Source organism: Acipenser ruthenus, chromosome 2, assembly GCF_902713425.1.
Source record: "Acipenser ruthenus chromosome 2, fAciRut3.2 maternal haplotype, whole genome shotgun sequence".
NCBI lineage: Eukaryota > Metazoa > Chordata > Actinopteri > Acipenseriformes > Acipenseridae > Acipenser > Acipenser ruthenus.
The window spans coordinates 8313181-8337231 of record NC_081190.1 but is presented as its reverse complement, the minus strand read 5'-3'; the positions used below and the strand labels follow the sequence as shown (position 1 = coordinate 8337231).

At 36.2% G+C, this 24051-nt stretch overlaps 2 protein-coding genes across 2 annotated transcripts; both read left to right on the top strand.

The window, feature by feature from the left end:
- On the top strand, positions 1-4384 carry LOC131704941 (uncharacterized). Its single transcript, XM_059006545.1, has 5 exons — positions 1-53; positions 1445-1595; positions 1798-1871; positions 2559-3609; positions 4206-4384. Exons 2-5 carry the CDS (start codon positions 1445-1447, stop codon positions 4382-4384), a joined length of 1455 nt encoding a protein of 484 aa, XP_058862528.1. The 5' UTR covers positions 1-53.
- A 347-nt stretch (positions 4385-4731) lies between these two features.
- Positions 4732-23803, top strand: LOC117403655 (ankyrin repeat domain-containing protein 31-like). The gene is made up of 12 exons (XM_034911675.2): positions 4732-4863; positions 5247-7818; positions 10982-11149; positions 11966-12108; positions 12650-12809; positions 15113-15225; positions 17438-17525; positions 18328-18424; positions 20130-21192; positions 22300-22440; positions 22857-22989; positions 23564-23803. The coding sequence occupies exons 1-12, from the start codon at positions 4771-4773 to the stop codon at positions 23701-23703; spliced, it is 4911 nt and encodes a 1636-aa protein (XP_034767566.2). The 5' UTR covers positions 4732-4770; the 3' UTR covers positions 23704-23803.
- Positions 23804-24051: the final 248 nt, after the last annotated feature.

Below are 24051 nucleotides of genomic sequence, written 5' to 3'. Positions count from 1 at the left end.
GGGGAGGTGGAGTAACACCTCTACATGACGCAGTTAAATACGGATATCATCAGGTAGAGTCCTTTTCTTAAATAATCTTTTTTTTCTGTCAGTTAGAATAACAAATATTTGTTTTATTGTAATTTTATAAAATGTATTCAATGACATAAAAAATAAATTTGCTGAAAAGTTGTACAATTAGTCCTGTAGAACATACATCCACTAACTAATTAGCCCTAATTATTTCAAAGCACATTAAATACATTGCATTACAGAAACCTGTTCCAATCATTAATAGTATAGTATGTTTTTTGCTTTCTCAATGTTACACATACATTAACTACATGAAAACAGATTTTTATTTACACAGGTGCACTCCACTTGTAACGGATCCTGTTAGAACGGAGATCCATTTACAACGCATTGAGGAGGCATGTTCCTGCCAAACAACATGGGATTTAATGGGGAATTACTCTGGTTAAAACAAATTTGTGTATAATGTATATACCGTTTAATATGTACAGTTTTCCTGTTCCACAGGCAAGTCTTTTGCGTTTAATGTGTACAGTTTAATATATACTGTACCGTTCAATAGGTACAGTTTAATATATACTGTACCGTTCAATACGTACAGTTTAATATATACAGGACCGTTCAATACGTACAGTTTAATATATACAGTACCATTGAATACGTACAGTTTAATATATACTGTACCATTGAATACGTACAGTTTAATATATACAGTACCGTTCAATACGTACAGTTTAATATATACAGTACCGTTCAATACGTACAGTTTAATATATACAGGACCGTTCAATACGTACAGTTTAATATATACAGTACCGTTCAATACATACAGTTTAATATATACAGGACCGTTCAATAAGGAACGCCCGGGACAGTTGCTGTTCACTTTTATTCTTCTATGTTTTTGTTGGCACAGCCGTTGTACGGTTTAAAACGTATAACATATACAATTTTAATTACATTTAGCGAAAATATAAATTAGTAAAATGGTACTACTTATTACATTGCACGGCCCACAGGGGCCGTGTTTTGTACAAATATGAACTCCTGTTATTTGGCAATTAAGCTTTCTTGTATTGTTTATATTTAAGGTATGTATATGTTCGCAGTTAACATACAGCATTTCGAATTGTGTTTACTACGTACTTCGTTTATAAAGTACTGATTACCAATGGCCCTTGGAGTCCGTTAAGTGAAGTGCACCTGTATATGCTGTGTTTTAGGTTATGCATTCACTAGTGTAATTATTAGTATCTAAACTAAATATACAAATGGCAAAAAGTTATAAATATGGGAGAAAAGGAATTCAGCAATCTCTTGATTGTATTAGTTGTAATTGTATATATTTTGTGCTGAGTATTTAAACTTATGGATGCAGTCAGATGCAGTAAGTTCAGTTGTTTTTACCTGCAATCCCATTCTTTCCCTGTAGATGGCGCAGCTTCTTCTGCAGCACGGAGCTGATCCCACACAGCAGAATGATGAAGGGAAGCCTGCTTTGGAAGAAGCTACTGACAGTGAGCTGAAGAAATTAATGGAGAGTTATTTACCTAGACTCAGAGGCAGACGTAATTCCCAATCAGGTATCATCCTTTTTAACATTGTTTAATTTCCTGTTATATTCACCATCAGGTACGTTCAAATGAGATTGTGGCGATTCTCTTGGTTTAAGACCTTAAAAAATACTGAACAAAGAGTGCTTATCATGTTGTTAAATGTTAGTGAATTGTATCCCTTGTTGTATGTATAATACTGTAAAATAACCATTATATAATCTTGCTTTAGCACAAAAGCCTTTACAAGTCTGTGGTATGCAAGGATGTGATGATGGGAAACGTGTATTAAAGAGAAAGCAAAAGGTGGGTAGAGACAGGAAAAGGCAAATACATATACAGATATATCTTGCAAACTAGTGGAAAGCAAGATACTGAGCTCTTAATATGTTGGGTGTAGGGCCAGAATGGGCAGTTGGAACAATGCTGATACGACGCCACAGTGTTTAAATTAATCTGGGGCAATACATGACCGTTCCTCAATGATAATCAATTTACCTTATTCCTTCTAGCACAAATGTTTGTTCTCCAGAATGTCCTATTTTTTAAACATTCTTTTGACATATCATTACTTTGTGTAAAAAAAGTCCATAATGTCAAAGTGAAAAATAAAATCTACATATTTTTCTAAATTAATTACAAATATAAAACAGAAAATAATTGATTGCATAAGTATTTAATTAGTGGCAAAAACTCCTAATTAAATCAATTTTGATTCCATGTTGTAACACAATAAAATGTGGAAAAGTCCAAGGGGGGTGAATACTTTTGAGAGCCACTGTATGTAAATATGGAATAAGGGATTATGTTTACATACATTCTTTAATTAAAATCAGTTCTTAGTTTATTACTGTATTAACATCAGTGTTAATAATGAAACAATATATATTTCTTTACATTGTTATGCTCATTATAGAAATACAGGGAAATATATTTATAATGCAGCTGGTCATAACTATATATATATTTATTTTATTTTTTTATTTTTCTTAGATATGTGGTGTTCTGAAGCAAGAAAGTCAAAGCAAGAATGTTCAAAATTACGTTACTACCTCTTCAAGGGCAGGAAGAAAAATAGGAACGAGTAACCAAGTTATAAAAAAATACAAGAAAGATACAGCACATTCAGGGGAAACATCCAGTAGTTTTGAGCCTTGTGGCATTTCAACTTCATTAACATTGCAGCAGAAAGCAACATCCATAATTAATTCTCCTTATCCAACTGATTTCAGTTTTTCATCTACTGCTGGTAGATGGACAGAGGTCGCAAAAAGAAATTCAGTTTCTAGTTCTACTTCCAAGGCCAGGGAGAGGATTGAAGAAGAGGATATTGAACATAAAGCAAAAATAGGAGTGCAGGAATACATTGATCAGTGCAGCGTTTCATTGAATGATCATCAGCCTGCTAATAATGAGCAGGTTGGATTGATTGATCCGTGGTCTAAAGAGCAATGCAACAGAGTTAGAGATGATAAGCAGTTTGGATTAGCGTTCGTTAAACCTAAAAACTGCTGGAACACCAGCCTTCCACCAATCTCAACCTGGAAAAACAGGTCAAATTCACTAGTCACTTTACCAAGAATGGAGACTGAAAAAATGGGAGGAAAAGAAGATAGGACCACAAGACATTTACAAGGTCCAGCTCAAACAATGCCAGATGAAAATAATAAAAATGAACTCTTAGATCCATATTGTAGCTCCAGTGATAGCACCAGTGACTGCAAAAGTGACATCACTGTGGATTTTACTAAATGGAGCCTTGCAGATTTCGAGGCAGATGAATGGGAATTAAGGGCTACTCAAGACTTTGTGACACAGAACACCAGCAGTGAGGATGAGGATGATGAGTGTGTTGCTGCTTTTTGTGGAGGGTCATTTACGAGTGAAAATCTCCTTAGTTTAAATAGCTTTGTACCTTTGGAAACACAGTCAGTGAAGAGCAGTCTGTTCGGGACCACAGCTATGGATAAAGTGTTGGATACCACAGACACCGAAAAAAACCCAGCAGATAATGAAGCTCCAAGTACATCATGTGCCCAAGCAGGTCTACCACTAACAATAATTACAACTACTACACGTTAGACTATTAACACTTGAATAACAATTTTGCATCCCTTGCCACACTTCAATACCTCAAAAACAAACTTCATATTTGCAGGGTTATAATTATAAACAACTCAGCTGAAATATGTTAGTGGCCTTGACCAATCATAATTAATATGCCTACAGTTACTTTGTGGTCTCTAAGCCATATTCATCAAAGTCAATATGCACAAAAAAAGGCCCTAAGAATAAATGGATTTGCGTGTTTGTGAATGTAACTTAAAGCTAGCTATTACTAGTAGTAGTACTATTAGTAGAAGTAACAGCTATATTGTATATAGTTAGGTGATAGTTTACCCCTGTAAATGAACCATTGACAAAGACAAAAAAAAAGGATTATACATTAAAATTATAATCAATGCATGCTACATTTTCACAATTTGAAGTGCATTACATGTGTTCTTTTTGAATTCTTTTCACACTGCATGAAGGATAGTTTTGTAAAATGTGCCAGAGACACGTGCAAAAATTACTTTAACCAGTTGCTTAAAAAAAAAAGTGCAAATATGTTACGTTATTTCTTTCTTATTTCCCCAGCTGTAGACACTGACAAACCTACAGCTTCATTGCCTTGTCCCAGCAAAAGGAATTGCAGTGGACAAACTCAGCTACAAGTGGCAGCCATGAAAGGGGACCTCTCTCTAGTTAAAGAACATCTGAGAGTCTGGAAATGTTTTAATAAAAGAAGAGTTAACCTTTCAGATTATGCAGGTTGAATGTTTATTGTTTTACATTACAACATGTATTAGGAACATTGAGTTGTAGTAATATCTGAGGACAGTTTTCAATCTTTTTTTTTCCTTAGTGTTATTTAAACAAAACATATTTTTTTTACCCTTTGTTAGGGGATGCACATGAATATCACAGAGGCACCTTTATACTAACACATTATGAGTGTAACTATGATCTACTTTATCATCATGCTGATAACTTTGTATTTACAACCCAGGTGGGGTATGTGTTTATGCTGTAACTTAAAACATAGCTTTGGAAACTACCAAAATATTATTAAAAAATGGAATATTGATACATTTTTTGTTTTGTTTTATTAGGATGGACAGCTCTACATCAAGCATGCTACCATGGATTTACGGAGGTGATCATGGAATTGCTAGAAGCTGGAGCTGATGTTAACATCAGAGGTCGAGACAGAGAACTGCCCCTTCATTTAGCTGTTTCTGGTTCTAATTACGAGGTCTAGTTTTGTATTTAATTCAATTGTATGAAGAAGAAAAAAAACACTAAAAGTTATTTTTAGACAGTTATATGACACACCAAAAGGGGATATTGTTGGAAAATTGTTGGATATTTTTTCACCAGTGGTGGGGAGGTTTGATGCTAAAATAATAGTTTTAGCAGAATTGTTAACTGCTATATCCTGTGTTTACTAGAAATACCCATCCATGCTTTAGCTCTTCAGCTCCTTCAGCCAGATATTTTTTAGCATGCGCAATTAAGATAACATCGCTAAAATCAAGACAAAAGTATTCTGTTCTCTGCAGATTTTGTTGTAACCCAATACGCTATTCCACTTTGCTGTTGTTCACAAAAACACTGTAACCTTACCTTTTTTTTTAGGCAGTCAAGCTTCTTCTCGAGTATGGTTCTAACCCTTGTGTCAAGGATGGATTTGGGAAAAGTGCCTTAGACCTGGCCACTGATGATAGAATCAAAGAAATACTTCTCTTGTACTGGGATTCTGAAGAAGAAACAATAGCTGAAAGAGTGAAAAGCTCAAGGCGGAAAAATGGTGCAACTGATTTAGGACCCATTCAGCCCAAAAGGAGAAAGAAAAGTTCAAGAGGAAAGGCAAATGAGACTCCCTGCAATTTCTACATGGTATGCAAGATAACTGAACCTGCAGATAGTCTATGTGAAGCAAGAAACCAATGTGAAGAAGGAAAATCAGAGGCTGTGCAAACTGTACAGAATAATGACAGCCATGATTTACTACAACTTCCAGCAGGTAGCAATGGAGTGAAGTACAGGGAGAAGATTGAAGCAGAGGAGGCTCAACAAGACCTGCAAATGGAAGATGGAGTCAGAAACGACTGTAGTATTGTCTTAAATCCAGCAGATGATAATGTATCCATTGAGTCAAAGAACAAATTAAGAAGAAATGATAATCCCTGTGCTTTCTTTGGGGAATGTGAGATAATCGAAGCTGAAAATAATTTGTGGGAGGAAGAAAGAAAGACAGTACAGACTAGTAATTCCTCTGCAGACTTACTGCAACCTGCAGGAGATGGTAATAAAGTAATTGCGTTTGGAAGATCAACACTAATCCAGCACAAAAATTCAGGTCCTGACTCTGCTTTGAAGGGCAGAGAGGTAGCGGGTACTCATAACGAAATTCCAATGCAAGTTGATAAAAAGGAGTTAATCATTTCCTGTACTTCTGCAGTTAGTAGTGGATCTAATGTCCTTGAAGAATTGACAGAATGTACAAACCCAAGTTCAAAAGATATGACTAAATGGGGAGCGGAAACAGTGCTTGAAAACATTGATGAGAGCAACATTTCATTGAATGTGTCTCGCCAAAATAGGACTGGATTTAACAAAATTCAAGCATGTGTGTCAGTCTATGAGGGATCAACTGTGGCTGAATCTGAAAAGTTCAGTGATAGTAGCACACCGTCTTTGTTAATGGAAGCTGAAGTGAATCAAAGTGAATGCAGCATTCCATTGCCTGCTACCCAAATTAATAGCAATGCTTTACTGGGTATTCCCGAGGCTTTTTCTGCCTCAGACTGCAGTGAAAGAGATAGCTTCAGTGTTCTAGAGAGGGTATCAGACTTAAAGGAGCTAAATTGCGATCCTCAGTCTACGTTTAGTTCGGAGAAGGTGGGATCCATCCAACAGTGTTCTCCAAAACAAAGCAATGGAACCAGCAGCAACAGAAAGGAGATACAGGAGGAGGATGCTCAACTTAATGTAAGTGACTACAGCACTTCATCCTCTTGTGCACAAATAAGCAGCAACGAATATATTCAGCATGGAAACAACAGACAGTCCCCAATGAATGAAGAAAGTGAAAGACCCACAACCAAATCAACGTCCATTCAAGGACAGAGTATGGAAAGTCATCACCCAGATAATATTTTCCAAACCACTATAATTAAAGAGAGCAGTAAAACAGATGTATTGGGTTCAGTAGGGGAGGAGTCAAACTTAATGAAGTTGAATGGTAATCCTCAGCCTACTCTTAATTTGGAGAAGGCTGAGTTCAGTCAGCAGTGCTCTCCAGAGATAAGCAACATGTGCAGAATTAAGGATAAGGAACTAAGCGAGGAAGCCAGTGGCACTAGCAAACAGGAGCTAGCAATGTTAAAAATGTTACCAACGTGTACAAGCATGGCCACAAAAGAGCAAGGATCAGAATTAGAAACTAAAATCATCTTGCAAAGTAAAATGCAAACTGCCAATGTGGTGCCAGAAAGCAGAATGGATTCAATAGAATGTGTAGATCAGCTATGTGTGAAAACTGGCAATACCAGTGGTTGTGAAAGCAACATCAGAGTAGATTTGGTCAATCAAAAACAATGCAGTAGCGCTCAGTCAGAAAACTTGGGGGTCACAAATGTTAACAAAATGCACACTGAAGAGGTATCAAGGGTTGAAACCAACACTGATATCATTGGAGATGTGTGTGTAAGTGATGCTGGTAAGAGGCAAGACAATGTTGTACTGGGTCTTAAAATTGATGGAAACATGTTAACATCAAACAGTAGTTGTGTAAGTAATAATAAACTGCAAGCCACACCTGTAGCTGTTGAGGCCAGCACATCAGGGCCAGAAGAAGGTAAAGAAGAAAGAAACAGCACAACTGATTCAGATTGCACAGTGATTTCAGAGTTTGACCCTGCTGATGTTGAGAATCCTGATATCATGGAAGCTGTGGCAAAGAAAACAAGCCGTCTTCAACAGCAAGTAAATCCTGCTTTTGGCAATGCTGCAAAAAACATAGGCAGTTCAGCTGTCAATGAAGAAAATGATGAAAGAAAAATTACAAATAAGGAAACAGTTCCAGACCAAAGGGAAAATCACTCAAAGCCAAAAGAACTATCCAAAGCAGATGACAAGGAATCTGTTTCAGCAGATGAAATATTGTATGACAAACCAGAAGATACAAGGGTTCCATGTACTTCAGGTATTTAAACTACATACCCCCCCTCTGTTTGTTGATACTATGTACTCACTGAGAATTACTGACTTATTCCTTTCGCCATGTGTGTTTATTCTCTTGAAGTCTAAAAAACTCTTTAAATATTGATAATAACTAAGGCGTCTGATTTTCGGGTGAAATCTTTTCCCAAATTCGTGTGAATGCTTTTTAAAAAATCAGCTAGAATTATTTAATGAGAAAATTGGGTGAAATTGGGTGGATTTTTTAATATATAATCAAGAAAGAATACATATTCGGGTAGAAGTCAGGTTTTATTTAGAAAGAAATAAACAAATGCTTAAGCACAAAGCGTTGACAACAAAGTTGTCATCAACAGTTTAAATCCCCAACGTGTGTATATTTCCACACTTTGGGGTAGGCAAACTTTTGACGACCTCTGTCTCTCTCCCCTCTCTCTCTCTTTCTCTCTCACACACACACACTTACTGTATATGGAGGCATTTCTCCGTTCCAATCAAGTTTTATTTTGTAGTGGAGTTGCAAGAATAATTGCACACAGAACATACGGGAAAACTAAACAACTTTAATCCATGCTGTTTTACAAAGAGAAATGATCGACTGTTACATGCTCTTGGCTTAAACACACACTCATAAAACAAATAACTGGGAAGAAAAGTGCAAAAAAGCAAAAACCTCAAAGCTATATTCCTGTAATTTTGAAAAATCAAAAAAAAAAATATATATATATATATATGCGGCAGTTCTGCTCTTTTGCATGTGAATCACAGACAACTGCGCATGCGTTTATTCATATACAGTATATGCCTATTCGGGGAGTTTTCAGGTTTAACCCAAATGCAGAAAAAAGCATCCTGAGTGGAGAAATAGGGTTAAATCGGGTAAAACCCGAAAATCAGACACCCTAATAATAAGATAACTTAGAGATGACATCCACGCAAAAAAAGGCAGAAAACTAATTAAAATAAACGTTTTTTATTAATTCAGTACTGGAGATAAAGGCAGGTATCTACGTTTAAATTTGTAAAGTAACGTATTCCTTCAAATTGAAGACGCACATTTGAAACCATTTTTTTTCTTCTCAGAAAATAACCTGCAGTATACTGATGCTTGTATTAAAAGCGCCAACAAAAGACATGACTACCTGAGTACACAAACAGCAACGTGACTAGCTGCTGAGAAAAGACAAACAAAAACATTACGTCTGATCTCAAGTCATCCGTGACATACAAGCAGCCATTTTCAAAGAAGCATCATTAGCTTCCTGAGGAATTCGAAGGGAAGCTTTTACAGCTTTCAGTGTTTCATTATTAGGCTCAGTTCTAAGAAACAGTACCCCGTATTTTTCTACATGCCAAGCAATACCTGCGTGATAGCAGATGGAAGCAATCTATCTCCATGTGCGTAATTGAGGTTGTATCTTTGTAAGCATATTTATTTGATGTTTTATTTTTTACTAAAATTGAGGTTGGGAAATTTGGGCTGTGTCCTAAATTCGATGGCGTCTTAAATTCAAAGTAATGCGGTTTTTTCATTCATGTATTATGTACAGTGAATACTGGTCATGGTGACATACGTTATCACAGTGGTGACACCTCACCACTTATTTTGTCTTGATATTTAAGAATCCTGTGACGGGAGCTTGTAAGAATTCTCAAATCCGCAGCCACACCTAGCCGAATATCTCAAACCATTTCAGCTAGCAACTTCATATTTTCTGTGTTAAGGATACTACTTGATAACTGACGACACCATTCACTTTGACCTTTGACACTTTGTCCAGCTGTTGAGCATCGCCACTATTGGTCACCATTTTCCGTATTATGATTAGCTGTTCAAGTTTATTACACAGCCCAGTTACTCACCTGCTTGACATAATGAAAGGCTGGTTTCAACCCACAGATTAATCAACACTAGATAAACAAGTGTCTGGGCATTTATTTTTGTGAAGTGAATTCCATTATTAATGACTTAAGTCACCAAGGATTGCAAAACATACATCAGAATGAGCAGAGCTGCATTTGTTCAAAGTCCCTCATTGTCCTCATAGGCTACTACAGATTGTGTAAGCTATCCACCAACCAGTATCAGCTGCAGAATACAACATTTTCTGTCTGCGACCACTTATTGGTGCTGTTTCACGCTTACTGAGTAGAGTGCATAATTTCAGTTCATTAGGTTACTGGTTAGTGTCCTCCCTGTGTACATGTTTTTTCTTGTTTTTTTAATAGATCTTTATTGTTGAATTAAAATAAAAAAAAGGTATTTTAGACAACACACAGTTCTGGGAATTGTTAACCATTTATTCAGTGTTGTGGAGGCACAATATTAATATGAATGGACAGTTGTGTAACGAACTCTAGTGCCTAAAGTCACATTCAAATGGACAGCTCCCCCAAACCCCTTATAAAAATCCCTGGTGGTGGGGATGTATGTTACTGTATATAGCTATATAGAGAATCCCTCACCCAGTCTTGGAAATCTGTCTGGGTATGCTAATGCAGGCTCCATCTTCAGAACAGCACACTGAAATGTGTTACAAGAACTTATTTCACATGCTGTGAATGTAGGTCATGGTGATCTGACCTACTTCTTCACAATACTGACATCTGTAATATGTTGTTTGTATCCTTGGCAGGGCATATTTATGTAGCTCATTTACCTTGTCTTTATTGAAAAGGCTTACTCTTATGGCCATTTATATATTTGTATATACTATGTGAAGATGTTCATACAGTATGTTCAATCTTTGTAAAAAAAAAAAGAAATCTAGTACAAGCGTTTTGGTCATTATGTCGTCCACATGATTACTTTTAAAGCCTTAGACATAATTTAATGTGGAATAATGTTCTTTGTTTAGACTTATGAATTAAATCAAATGTGTAAAATGTTTGAAAAAGGCAGCAGATGTGTTATTCTTAGTTTCAAAAGTATAATGAAATCAGTTCCAGTACTGCTAGAGGAATGATATCAGAAGCCATAAAATATTGTGACTCAACAATAGCCCATGTCTGTATTTACCTGCATTGTTATATTTTACTGAATATGTTTCATTATTCACTTTAAGAAAACCATTGTTTAATAAGTTTTGTATGCTTTTATAAGTTTGATATTTTCACATATAAGGGTTCACAGAGGTGTTTTCCTTTTTTCCCTTCATCTTACTCAGGAGCCAGCAAACAGTTCCCAGCTTCTTTACCTGTGCCCATCAGCAGTGTTCACAAGAGAAATTCAATGGGAGAAACTCGACTGCACCTGGCTGCCAAGAAGGGGGACTTGTCTTTGACTAGATCCTTAATAGAGGCTGGAGTGAAGGTTAACCAAGCAGATTATGCAGGTTGGTATGTTTATTGTTTTATATGAAAAGCTGAGTATTACTGCAGTAAACAGTGGTGCTGTATATGCGAGATAGTGTGAGCAGATCTTGAGATGACATTAATTAATCCATATCTTAGTTTAAAAAAAAAAAAGCGCCAAGTAAACAAACGTTGTGACTAGTGCGTCTATCAGTGTAATAATTATACAATGATGAAGGCATTAGTGAAACATTTTAGATATGGCCTCTGTTAACTTGGGTTAATGAAGGCTTTCTCTACATAACAGCTTGCTCAAATGTGATTAAACATTTAGTGGACATGTGTTACTTCAAGATACAGGAGCATTGCTTGCGTTACATGAAGTAATTAGTTTAGGTATGACTGTGTGGCAGGAGACGGAGGGTTGACAAAGAAGACTCAAATAGCAGACTAAAAGGTAGTGGTTAGGGCTCTGGACTCTTGACCGGAGGGTCATGGGTTCAATCCCCAGTGGGGACACTGCTGCTGTACCCTTGAGCAAGGTACTTTACCTAGATTGCTCAAGTAAAAAAAAAAAAAAAACCAACTGTATAAATGGGTAATTGTATGTAAAAATAATGTGATATCTTGTAAGTCGCCCTGGATAAGGGCATCTGCTAAGAAATACATTATTATTAGATATAATAATAAAGATAGGAATTTCTGCTAAGAAATAAATTATTATTAGATATACTAATAAAGATAGGAATTTTTTTTTTATTTTTTTTTAAACATACAATTATATTGTCAAATGTCTATTATAACATATTGCAGAAATGTTTATTTTAATCTTTGTATATATTTGTATTAATTACTAGGGTGGACAGCTCTGCATGAAGCAAGTTTCAGGGGATTTACGGCTGTGATGAAGGAACTACTGAAAGCTGGAGCTGATGTTAACATAAGAGGGCTAGAGAGTGTCTTACCGATACATGATGCAGTTTCCGCCTGTCACTATGAGGTGCTAAAAGCCTTGTATAGTATAACATGTTGCATAACTTGAAGAGCTGGTAGATGGTGTTCAGTTTCTAATCTACACCACTGCCCTGTAAGTCTTTGACATAGCTGCTATTTTTCTTTACAGTATATTCTAAATACTGTAATTGCCCGTTTATTGCAAAGCCAGTGGTTGCTTATAACACAGGTTGATTAAAACATAACGCTCACACCTTTTAAATGCGCAGTACAATGTTCCCATTCAGATTAAAATGGTGAAAACCTTGCAGTATAGGAAATACGAGGTTGAGATGTTCTGATGCCACGACCAAGAATTGTTAGAAATTATAGTCAAAGACATATGAGCCAAGTTCAGTGCTTAACTTAATACAACCACTCTCAGAGACACTTTCCAATAGTCAGAAATCCCAAACTGTAACAGGAAAGCCCCACCCTTGAAAGCGCTGGTTTTTTTATGGTAAGGGACGCAACACTTCAGCTACTGCCATCAAATTCCAACATGTGGTTCCTGCTTTTCTTCTGTTTTTCTCATTTGTTTTTATTAGGCCGTGAAGCTGCTTCTCCAGTATGGTGCTAATCCGCATGATAAGGATGGAGTTGGAAAATGTGCCCTGGACCAGGCCAAAGATGATAAGATCAAAGAACTGCTTCTGCCCTTCTCTGCTTCTTCGGCAATATATGTTGAGAAGTCTCCAATAGCAACTGGTATGCTTCTTTTCTGATTTATTTGGCATGCGAGTAAAATATAACACAAATGGTTAAGTAAAAAGTTGCAATACAAGGATAAATATAGTCTGTACTGCATTTTTCTGGTGGCTTTAAATTACATATAGCTACAAACACCGAATGTGAAAGTAAGTTTACCACATCAACGCACCATAAACCATGGATTCGAGTACCTGCAAATTGTGTGTCTCATTCCTTCATTTTCCACCGTACACTACAATAATTTGGCTTGTGGGCATTGTAAATCATTTTAGGAACAAAAATGCCATTATTCATTATAAGGCCTAAACACAAACAACAAGGCCTCCTAATTATCAACCCAGACAACCACACTATAATAGGGTAGCACTGTGTAATATATATATATATAGAGAGTGAAGAATTTCATTTGTTTTTTGGTTCATAGCTCTTTTTAATGCAGACCCAGACACAAAAGTGCAAGTTTTTAGGCACTTAAGTGCCATTTTTATTATTTACAGAAAATAAGAACTGAAAACAAAACAAAAACAAAAGCTAACTCCATTTTGGAGTGCTAACTAAACTTTTCTTCACTTCTCTAACTACAAATCAGACAACTAAGCCATTTACAGATTACACAAAACCATTTCTAAACTCGACAAACAAAAAGAGTTACACACTACCTTTAGCCAGCCACACAGGTTTCTTCATCAATGACAGCCTCTCTTCACATAAACTGGAGACTATCTAGAAACAACTTTTTTCCTGGTTTAAATACCTGCCTTCCTATTACAGGCAGGTGGCATCAGTTAAACTATAAAACAGGTATCAATTAAATTAACTAAACTCATTACACCTGTGGCTGTGCAAACATATTTCTCTGGCAGACCCCAACACATTTCTTCCAGACAGGGATCCTGCCATGATAGATAGATAGATAGATAGACAGACAGACAGACAGACAGACAGACAGACAGACAGACCTTCCGTATCTTTCTATGATGGTTGCAATCATTCTCTAATACTATGATTTTTAAAATTCGAATTGGCTGTCATCTTTCTTGTGTGCTTGTTTTTTTTCTTCTTCCTGGACTTCCTGGAAAAATTGTGAGATATTGTGACCATTCAACTGTTGACTCCACCTGCTTCCATTCATGCAAAACTGGAATCTATCAAAACAGACTTTAAAAAGCAATATATGCGATAACATTTTATTATTCAGGTCAACACAGGAAATTATAGACGATATCCAAGTTATCATATTCCTTTGAATTTAAGCCTGCGTCTTAAATTCGAGTACATTATTATTAGTTATTTCTTAGCAGACACCCTTATCCAGGGCGACTTACAATTGTTAAAAGATATCACATTTTACATACAATTACTTTATTTTTTACACATTATTTTTACATACAGTTACCCATTTATACAGTTGGGTTTTTACTGGAGCAATCTAGGTAAAGTACCTTGCTCAAGGGTACAGCAACAGTGTCCCCCTCCTGGGATTGAACCCACGACCCTCCGGTCAAGAGTCCAGAGCCCCTAACCACTACTCCACACTGCTGCCCTTATAGTGATTAAAAATGGCTAACAAAAGATGTGACTACCCGAATACACAAACAACAACGTGACACATTGCTGAGAAAAGATGAACAAAGATGTCACTGCCCGAATACACAAGCAGCAACATGATTTACTGCCGAGAAAAGACGAACCGAAAGGTTACTGCCTGATCTCGAATCATCCATGACATACAGGCAGCCATTTTCAAAGAAGCGTCATTAGCTTCATGAGGAATTCAAAGAGAAGCTTTTACAATTTCTGCATTTCTAACAAAATGACAGACAGGCTTAGACAGATCGGAAATGCGGATAAGACCCCCGTATTTTTCGACATGCCAGGCAATACCACAGTTCATAAATTGGGAGAAAAACAGGTGTGGGTAATGAGATGCAGCACATAACTAATGCTCTGTCTGATAGCAGACGGCCGCAACCTGCATCCATATGCGTAATTGAGGTTGTATCTTTGTAAATGCATATTTGATGTTTTATTTTTTCCTCAAATTGAGGGTGGGATATTTGGGCTCCATCTTAAATTCGAGGGCGTCTTAAATTCGAAGGAATACGGTATATATTAACTTAAAAATGTCAACTATAAAAAAACAGATGCAGTTTATTTTTACCTTAAACCTTGCTGGTAAAACTGTTTTAATTAAAAAATAGCAGCTATAGCACTGCCTATGAGTAACAGCAGACATGGACAAACACAACAATTTGGTACCCAGCCAATACTGCTGAATTAATAACTTTGTTTCATTTAAGTCTTAGAAACTGAAACAAGGGTGAGAAAGGCACCTGTGAAATGTGTCTGTTGTAAAAGTGATAAGAAGCCCCATAGAACTCAATTTGTGAAGGATGGAGATAGCCACTGTACAGTAAGTGCTTTTACCCACAGATATTCTTTAACACCCAGCAAGGGGAACTGACACAACTTCAACTGCTTATATCTCATAACCCGTGTGGTGCAACTTCTTACAGTACCGTCACTGTCAGTGTTTAGTGGATGCTGTCTTAGTGTGTATTGAACAGTTTCTTGTCTTTTCTTCCTGTTAATCAGTCATCCAACACTTTTTTAACCCTTGGGCCATTAATTGCTGTAAATAGGAGCATTAAAAAGTGACTGACTGAAACTGAATTCTGATCCTAAGCTTTACCAACTTCCAAACTTTATTTCATATAAACCTACAATAAAGGCTTTCAACCAAAACTTCATACAAAATGCGCACACACACACACACACATATATATATATATATATATATATATATATATATGTATATATGTGTGTGTGTGTGTGTGTGTGCTTTTTACAGTGCCTTGCGAAAGTATTCGGCCCCCTTGAACTTTGCAACCTTTTGCCACATTTCAGGCTTCAAACATAAAGATATGAAACTGTAATTTTTTGTGAAGAATCAACAACAAGTGGGACACAATCATGAAGTGGAACGAAATTTATTGGATATTTCAAACTTTTTTAACAAATAAAAAACTGAAAAATTGGGCGTGCAAAATTATTCAGCCCCTTTACTTTCAGTGCAGCAAACTCTCTCCAGAAGTTCAGTGAGGATCTCTGAATGATCCAATGTTGACTTAAATGACTAATGATGATAAATAGAATCCACCTGTGTGTAATCAAGTCTCCGTATAAATGCACCTGCACTGTGATAGTCTCAGAGGTCCGTTTAAAGCGCAGAGAGCATCATGAAGAACAAGGAACACACCAGGCAGGTCCGAGATACTGTTGTGGAGAAGTTTAAAGCCGGATTTGGATACAAAAAGATTTCCCAAGCTTTAAACATCCCAAGGAGCACTGTGCAAGCGATAATATTGAAATGGAAGGAGTATCAGACCACTGCAAATCTACCAAGACCTGGCCGTCCCTCTAAACTTTCAGCTCATACAAGGAGAAGACTGATCAGAGATGCAGCCAAGAGGCCCATGATCACTCTGGATGAACTGCAGAGATCTACAGCTGAGGTGGGAGACTCTGTCCATAGGACAACAATCAGTCGTATACTGCACAAATCTGGCCTTTATGGAAGAGTGGCAAGAAGAAAGCCATTTCTTAAAGATATCCATAAAAAGTGTCGTTTACAGTTTGCCACAAGCCATCTGGGAGACACACCAAACATGTGGAAGAAGGTGCTCTGGTCAGATGAAACCAAAATCGAACTTTTTGGCAACAATGCAAAACGTTATGTTTGGCGTAAAAGCAACACAGCTCATCACCCTGAACACACCATCCCCACTGTCAAACATGGTGGTGGCAGCATCATGGTTTGGGCCTGCTTTTCTTCAGCAGGGACAGGGAAGATGGTTAAAATTGATGGGAAGATGGATGGAGCCAAATACAGGACCATTCTGGAAGAAAACCTGATGGAGTCTGCAAAAGACCTGAGACTGGGACGGAGATTTGTCTTCCAACAAGACAATGATCCAAAACATAAAGCAAAATCTACAATGGAATGGTTCACAAATAAACATATCCAGGTGTTAGAATGGCCAAGTCAAAGTCCAGACCTGAATCCAATCGAGAATCTGTGGAAAGAACTGAAAACTGCTGTTCACAAATGCTCTCCATCCAACCTCACTGAGCTCGAGCTGTTTTGCAAGGAGGAATGGGCAAAAATTTCAGTCTCTCGATGTGCAAAACTGATAGAGACATACCCCAAGCGACTTACAGCTGTAATCGCAGCAAAAGGTGGCGCTACAAAGTATTAACTTAAGGGGGCTGAATAATTTTGCACGCCCAATTTTTCAGTTTTTTATTTGTTAAAAAAGTTTGAAATATCCAATAAATTTCGTTCCACTTCATGATTGTGTCCCACTTGTTGTTGATTCTTCACAAAAAATTACAGTTTCATATCTTTATGTTTGAAGCCTGAAATGTGGCAAAAGGTCGCAAAGTTCAAGGGGGCCGAATACTTTCGCAAGGCACTGTATTTATTTATATATATATATATATATATATATATATATATATATATATATATATATATATATATATATATATATATATATATATATATAAATAAATCATATTTAAGTGTTAATGTTTTATTTATGTAATATTTTTGCTGTTCACAGGATGAAACCATTACAACACTTTTAGATGATGTAGAAGACAAACAGAAGAAAATGTCACAATGGGAATTTAAGGAACTGGAAGATACAGGTATATATATATCTATATATATATATATATATATATATATATATATATATATAGATAGATAGATATATAGATATATATATATATATATATATATATATATATATATATATATATATATATATATATATATATATTGCTGTAAAATATTTTATAAATTAAGAAAGGTTCTCACTTTGCCATTAGCCTGGCTCTTTTATCTACAGTAACTACTGGGACTTTGAGTGCATTAATGAAAACTCTGGAAAAATGTAAGTTACTTCAAATGGCTGCCATATTGGGGTGATGTGACTTTTTGGTTTCCAGACAATAAAGACCTATAGTAATTATTCAAGATACTAGCATCATACTCAGCACACAACTGAATTCTGTGATTCTCTCAGTTTGATTGTGGGTATCATGAAAGAAGAACTAACCATTTAGTGGCAGTTGTTTTACACAGCTGCCATCACCACACTGTCAAAGCCTCATATATTCATATTTGCTAACTGACAGTGGCATTGAGTTCTAACCTAATGGGTTGCCAAATTGAGGTCATGACTTTTTCTCTATAAAGTTTCTGCTGTAGAGTGCACTTTGAGTAATTGTCTTTTATGTTTGTATATATGTGTATTCACTTGTACAGTAAAATATAATGGGTCTTTGTCCCATTATTTTAACGTCTGGCCATATTTGTAGTTCACAAAAACACAAATTTCGAGTTTGTTTTCACTATAACATAAGCTAATTTTAGGTAACGGATTTATGTGTGTATTTTATATAACAATATTCTTTAATATGTTCTTAAATTATTTTGTTGGTGTAGGCAAGTACCGTGAACAATTTTTGCAGATGCAAGTTGTTCTAAATGAAGTGCTTATCAAGCAAAAAGCAGAAAAGGATGATCTTGCAAAAAAGTACAGGTAAAGGATAAGTCCAAGCCACCTACTGTTTCTAAATATGGACAGTACTGTAAAATACCAATATAACTATGATTCCTGTTAACCTTGTATCTTTTCTAGATCTTTTGTAGATTTGAATAGCTAAAAATGAGACCTGCAGGTGAACAATATGCAAAAAGAACTGCCATTTACATACAGACTCCAAAACATATTTGCAAATATTTACACACTGCCAAACTGAATATTGTATAACAACCTCTAAAAGTGTTTTAGAGACAGGTGGCCCTTATATACAGTGCAGGTTATTTCAAATGAGAAATGTGTGTCTGCTGTACTTTAAAATCCTAACGGTTGTCACTATATACCGGTGTCTGTTCTATGAGAGGTGGCCTATATTAAAGTGTTTCACTGTGTGTCATGTTATGTTGTGAACCATACCATTTTCAAGATAGTTTTTACATAATTAAGGAGGGCATAATTAAGCACTTGTTTGCCAGCTTCAATGATTCTTTTTAAAATCAAACTAAGAAGAAATGTCACCTAATCACTTTTTTTTCAATAAAAATCCAGGCACTTAAAACAAGTAAAGACCAAAGCACTTGTCATATAATAGGTATAACAACATAAAGCATTGGGTGTACTTGGAGACAGCAGTCTACCTCACTATTATAACATCACACTTTTTTTTTTTTTGTATCAACAAAAAACTTGAATTTCCTCATACTCTCGATGTGTCTGGTTGTTACCATTTAAATACACACTGATAATCAATTGCATTACTATGGTACCACACTAGTTTCAGTGTTACACTGCATATGGGTCATACATATTTGTCCACAGTCAACATAATACTAACTAAACAGTTTGACAATTTAGAAATGCAGATGATAGATTGGGGGGAGTGGAATCCAGAAGTATCTTTAGTGATATCCTATGCAAACAAAAGCACCTTTATACTGATTTTAGCAATGCTAACGTTTCTTAGCAAATACATTTGACAAAACAACTTTGACGTGTGTCAAACAGTACATCTAATTAGGAAAACACAAACCTTAAAGAGAAAGGGTCAGAAATATAACAGTTATCTTAAAATATTCTTCTTGTTTAGATCACATCAGCTATCACAACCTTCTGACTTTTTTTTTTTTTAAACTTAGAACTTTATGTCATCTAGCTAGGTACAGCTGGTACACACTCTGCCCCAAGTGGATCTAAGTAATACATCAGTAAGAAAAAACAAATAGATCAGATCTATTTGTTGGTGTTGTAGGGGGATAGGTTAATGGTTACACTGTACGTAATATATAATCGGTATATAATCTGCTTATCTGCATATTATCTGCTTAATATGAACACATTTCTGAGAGTCACATATGTACACATTAATTAAACTACTTATGAATAACTATATATGGAAATGCCTTGTATTTGAAATGCTGTGCATGTCTTGTAATTTGAGATAAAGCTCTCTCAGGTATAAATGATGACCCAAGCCAGCATCTGGGGCTCAGGTGTACATCCTACTGAGACCAGAGCTAGCTGCTCTGTTTGTATTTTATTATTACAATAAATTATACTTTTTTTTTTTTACTACCTTTACACATTAGTGGTGTGTGTTTTCTTAGTGTACCACCTGTACTTAGGACATTTTGAGAACTGTATAGAGGCCACATGGGTATGAAATGACAAGTTGCTCTTTTATCATTGTTATTATTTATTTTTGTAGGATATCATCAGATTCATTCAAGCAAGGAATTTTAAGACAGCGTCTGACATCACTGGCCAACCGACAAAAAAGGCTTTTAAAGGTGCTGCAGAAACAGGATGAACTAAAGCAGAACATACAGACCCAAAGAAACACCCTTTTTAATATGCAGAGTAACATAACCCAAACCATACGCATAACCCAAGCCAGTGAAAATGCAACTGTAACAGATATTACTGCCGGCTGCCACCAAGATCCTATTGTATTGAAAGGAAGAGTGGAGGGAGCAAGAAGTCTTGTAGAGGTTGCCTCTGAGGAGACTGCTTCTACAAGCACAGCCTCTAGTCCTCATCAGGACAGGACGCACATCCTGGAGGGCCATTGCTTTTCAATGCCATCTAGCCCAGACTCTGGATCACAGGCCTCAAGTGAGTTAGCAGAAACCTTATCTTCAGCAAGCAGTGAAACAGCTACTCATGGAATAAAATCATACCATGCAACTGATTGTGACATTGCTGGGTCTGAACCCAGCTGCATATCAAGACCACCGTTTTCTGCTGATTTTATCAGTAGACACTTACAAATTGAGCACTCATACTCCAAATTCAATTCTCAGACAACTTTGTCTGAACATATCACAAGCTCATCTGATCAGAAAAAAAATAAAAGTATCAATAACAACCAATACAGACCAAATATACAAACAACCCTACAAAATACAAGGGAAGACAACAGTAACATTCATGATATGCCTCTGTCCAGTTATTCTCAGGAGAAAGCTCAAGCAGGCTTAATTTGTCAAGGAGGTAGTCAACAAAGCAGACCACAGTCCAGCACAGCAGTTCCAGTTGTACTACAAACTGCTACTGAGAATAATATTAGTCAGAAAAGCACTGCACATATACAAGTTATTCAGTCTTTAGTCCAGGATCAGGGTGCTAGCAAGAGTAATACCAGTCAACCAGATACCCCGCTGCAGCAAGGAGACACAGAGGAAGAAAAAAGGAAAAAACAACAGTTAATTAATCTTATCAGACTCGGAGTCATCAAGCCTGGGGAAGACGTTTTACAAGTTAACCTACAGGTAATTCTGTAGGCAAAAATGCACTTGTTATTTTTGTTGGGGGGGGGGGAGTCTTTCATTTTTATAAAACTGAATAAGGAATGCTATGGAACACCATTTGTGAGTCTCATCTGTAAGGGGGATAGGTAGCTAGATGTGTATGACTAGATTTAATATTCTAATCATTAAGGAATTTAACAATTAGTAATTTGTACAGTATATAAATCCTTCATAATGTCATCCGTTGAAAATAACATCAGATTTATATGCTATAACAAATGCAGTGCTCCCTCGCTATAATGCGGTTCTCTGGGGACACACAATATGACCGTTATAACCAAAGATCATGATAAAACGGGGAGGGGGTGGGGGGCGTTGCAGGCTTAGTACATTAAAGAAGTTGTGTTGTATTTCCAGAGATACAGGGACTCTTATTAAAATTAGTTGTAATTTGCAATTACAGTTCTCAGTTTGCTGAAGTAGATGTGTATCTGTAGACTTTGGGTTCATCAAAACATCATACAACCTGGTGGTTGTGCAATTCTCCACTTAATGTTATAACCATGCACAATAGGGAAACACATATTTTTGGATTCAAGCCTCTCATATACATCCTCTGTAATACTTCGATTAAACCATTAATATAGAATCAAAAAAACATTCCTAACTTAAGTTTTACAAATACAGTGTTTTCATTGTATTCGTGCTGTACATGTAAAGCCTGGAACAAGATAAGATTACTATGAGTCTGTCACCGGACTGAGCAGGAAAAAACAACTGCCAGAGTTGCAGTTCAAGCAGGCATCCACATATCATAGAGCAGTTGCATTCTGAGTAACAAATCATACACGACCTGTTGCACAGTTACCTAGTTTTATTGATGATTCAATGAAAAAACGAATTGGCTTAAATATGTTACTCTGGTGAAAACCAAGGACCTTGACAATCAATTAAGGAGGAATATCTACTATAAAATTGCAAATGTGATTATACAGTACCTTACTGTAGTTGGAAATAATATGTTTTTTCATGTAGATTTCAGTGTTGTATTTTTGTCTTATGTTTTTATCTAATGACAATAGCGCTTCCATGATTTGTTTCATGTATATGTACATCTTTGATTTTTAGGGCTCTTGTTATAAAGCTGCACTTCTGCATGATGGAAGCATTAAGGTTGGCAATGGAAGTGTCTTTCACAGTCCTGTGCAATGGATTAAAACACTTCTTGGCAATGACATCCCTTTCAGCTCAACATTTGCATGGAGCAAGGTACAGATATAAATACAATCATATGACAGTGTTACCTTTGAACTCTGCTGACCCACTTCTGCTTTCCCATAAAACTGAATGCCAGCACATTACAACTTTTTTTTTTCAGTTTTATAAACTGTTTGCTGTACACTTTGTAGTCGAGAAGCAGTGGTTCCATAAATAGTAAAATTAAACTAGAGAAGAGATTAAATACTTGCTTATTGACAGGGTGTTTTGGCAAAAGGTTATGCTTTTAAAGAAGTGACAAACATATATAGTCTAAAATGAGCAGTGACATCATAGTTTACTGAAAAAGGTTGTTGTAACCTTAGCCAGCATGTTCTTTTTTTTTAATTATTTGTAAACTAATATTTTGACTTTGCTGGTGGCTTGTGTGTTCGGTAATGACCTGGTTTCTGGGTGTCTTTTTTCAGGTTACTTACAAAGGAAAGGAACTATCAAAGTATTTTAGTATTGTAGATCCAGTGATTACAACAGAAAAGGCTCTTCCATCCTTACAGCCAAAAACAATGTCGGCACCTTTGCCTAAACCAGCTGTCTGTGCAGGTCGGTACAGATGCAGCTTGCCAAAGTGCAACATAAGTGTTTATCCATTATAAATCTACTATTTTAACTGTTAATATCTCATAAAACTAATTTAAATGCCAACTTGATATTTTTTTAATGCCAACTCTGGCAAATTCAAATGTTACCCTTCCCCTTGCATCTCTACCTAAAGTAGCCCTAAACATCATTCTTTAGAAAGTAGCCTACCTTTCTTTGACACCCTGATTTTTCTCAAGGTAGCCCACGATTAGTTTAAATCCATCTGAAATAAATCTTGAACAGTGTAGTAATTCCATGACACAAACTCGCTTCTAGTTTAAGCTTCTTTAATGATAGTTGATAGATACATATTTACCATGGCCAGGATTGTGCTGTGTTTGATATTGCTGTAGCCATTATAATTAACATCATTATTTGCTATTATTTTCTAACAAAACAAAGACAGTTTCAGGCTCATTAACACTGAAGCAAGTGCACTCAATTTATGGTCATCTGTATGCAACGTAATTATTTACTTTACCAGATTAATTGATTGAATAAGTGCAGCTAAAATAACTGCCTTTTTTTTCAACAGAAACAGCTTTTCAGACGAACACCAGCAATTTCCTGGAACTTAATGAGATTCTCTTAATAAGTAATGATGAGTTCCTCCCATGCCACATTATGGATCGACATTGGATTCTCTTTATGGAATGTGAGGACTTTGCTTTCTAACAGAGTTCATTTCATTTCCGCTTAAGTGATTGATTGTAAGAATACAGTGGAGGGGGTTGTTTATGTTTAGTTACATTTTGCATTGCCTGGAGACTGTACATTGAACTCTATTTTGTATAATTATCAAAGAGCCATGTAGGTTTTCGGGCAGTCAAGCTTGTTTGCAAGAATTTCAGTTTTTATCTGTGTAAAAAACATAGCTATTGCTATTAAAATGTATTTAAACATTTAGTGTGTGAGTGTTTTTAAAATTATTCTAATGGATGCAGTACATAGACATGCAGTGGTTCACTTGTCAATTGGGGAATTTCACAAGGGCATGAAATAACGCCATAGGGTACAGTAGTA

Bases quoted from the DNA above. Each gene is read 5' to 3' on its own strand.
- LOC131704941 (XM_059006545.1), top strand. From the start codon at position 1,445: ATGGCGCAGCTTCTTCTGCAGCACGGAGCTGATCCCACACAGCAGAAT. The intron at 1,872-2,558 runs GTGGGTAGAGAC...TATTTTTCTTAG, and splicing joins TATTAAAGAGAAAGCAAAAG to ATATGTGGTGTTCTGAAGCA. The intron at 3,610-4,205 runs GTCTACCACTAA...TTATTTCCCCAG, and splicing joins TACATCATGTGCCCAAGCAG to CTGTAGACACTGACAAACCT.
- LOC117403655 (XM_034911675.2), top strand. From the start codon at position 4,771: ATGGAATTGCTAGAAGCTGGAGCTGATGTTAACATCAGAGGTCGAGAC. The intron at 7,819-10,981 runs GTATTTAAACTA...CATCTTACTCAG, and splicing joins AAGGGTTCCATGTACTTCAG to GAGCCAGCAAACAGTTCCCA. The intron at 11,150-11,965 runs GTTGGTATGTTT...ATTAATTACTAG, and splicing joins TAACCAAGCAGATTATGCAG to GGTGGACAGCTCTGCATGAA.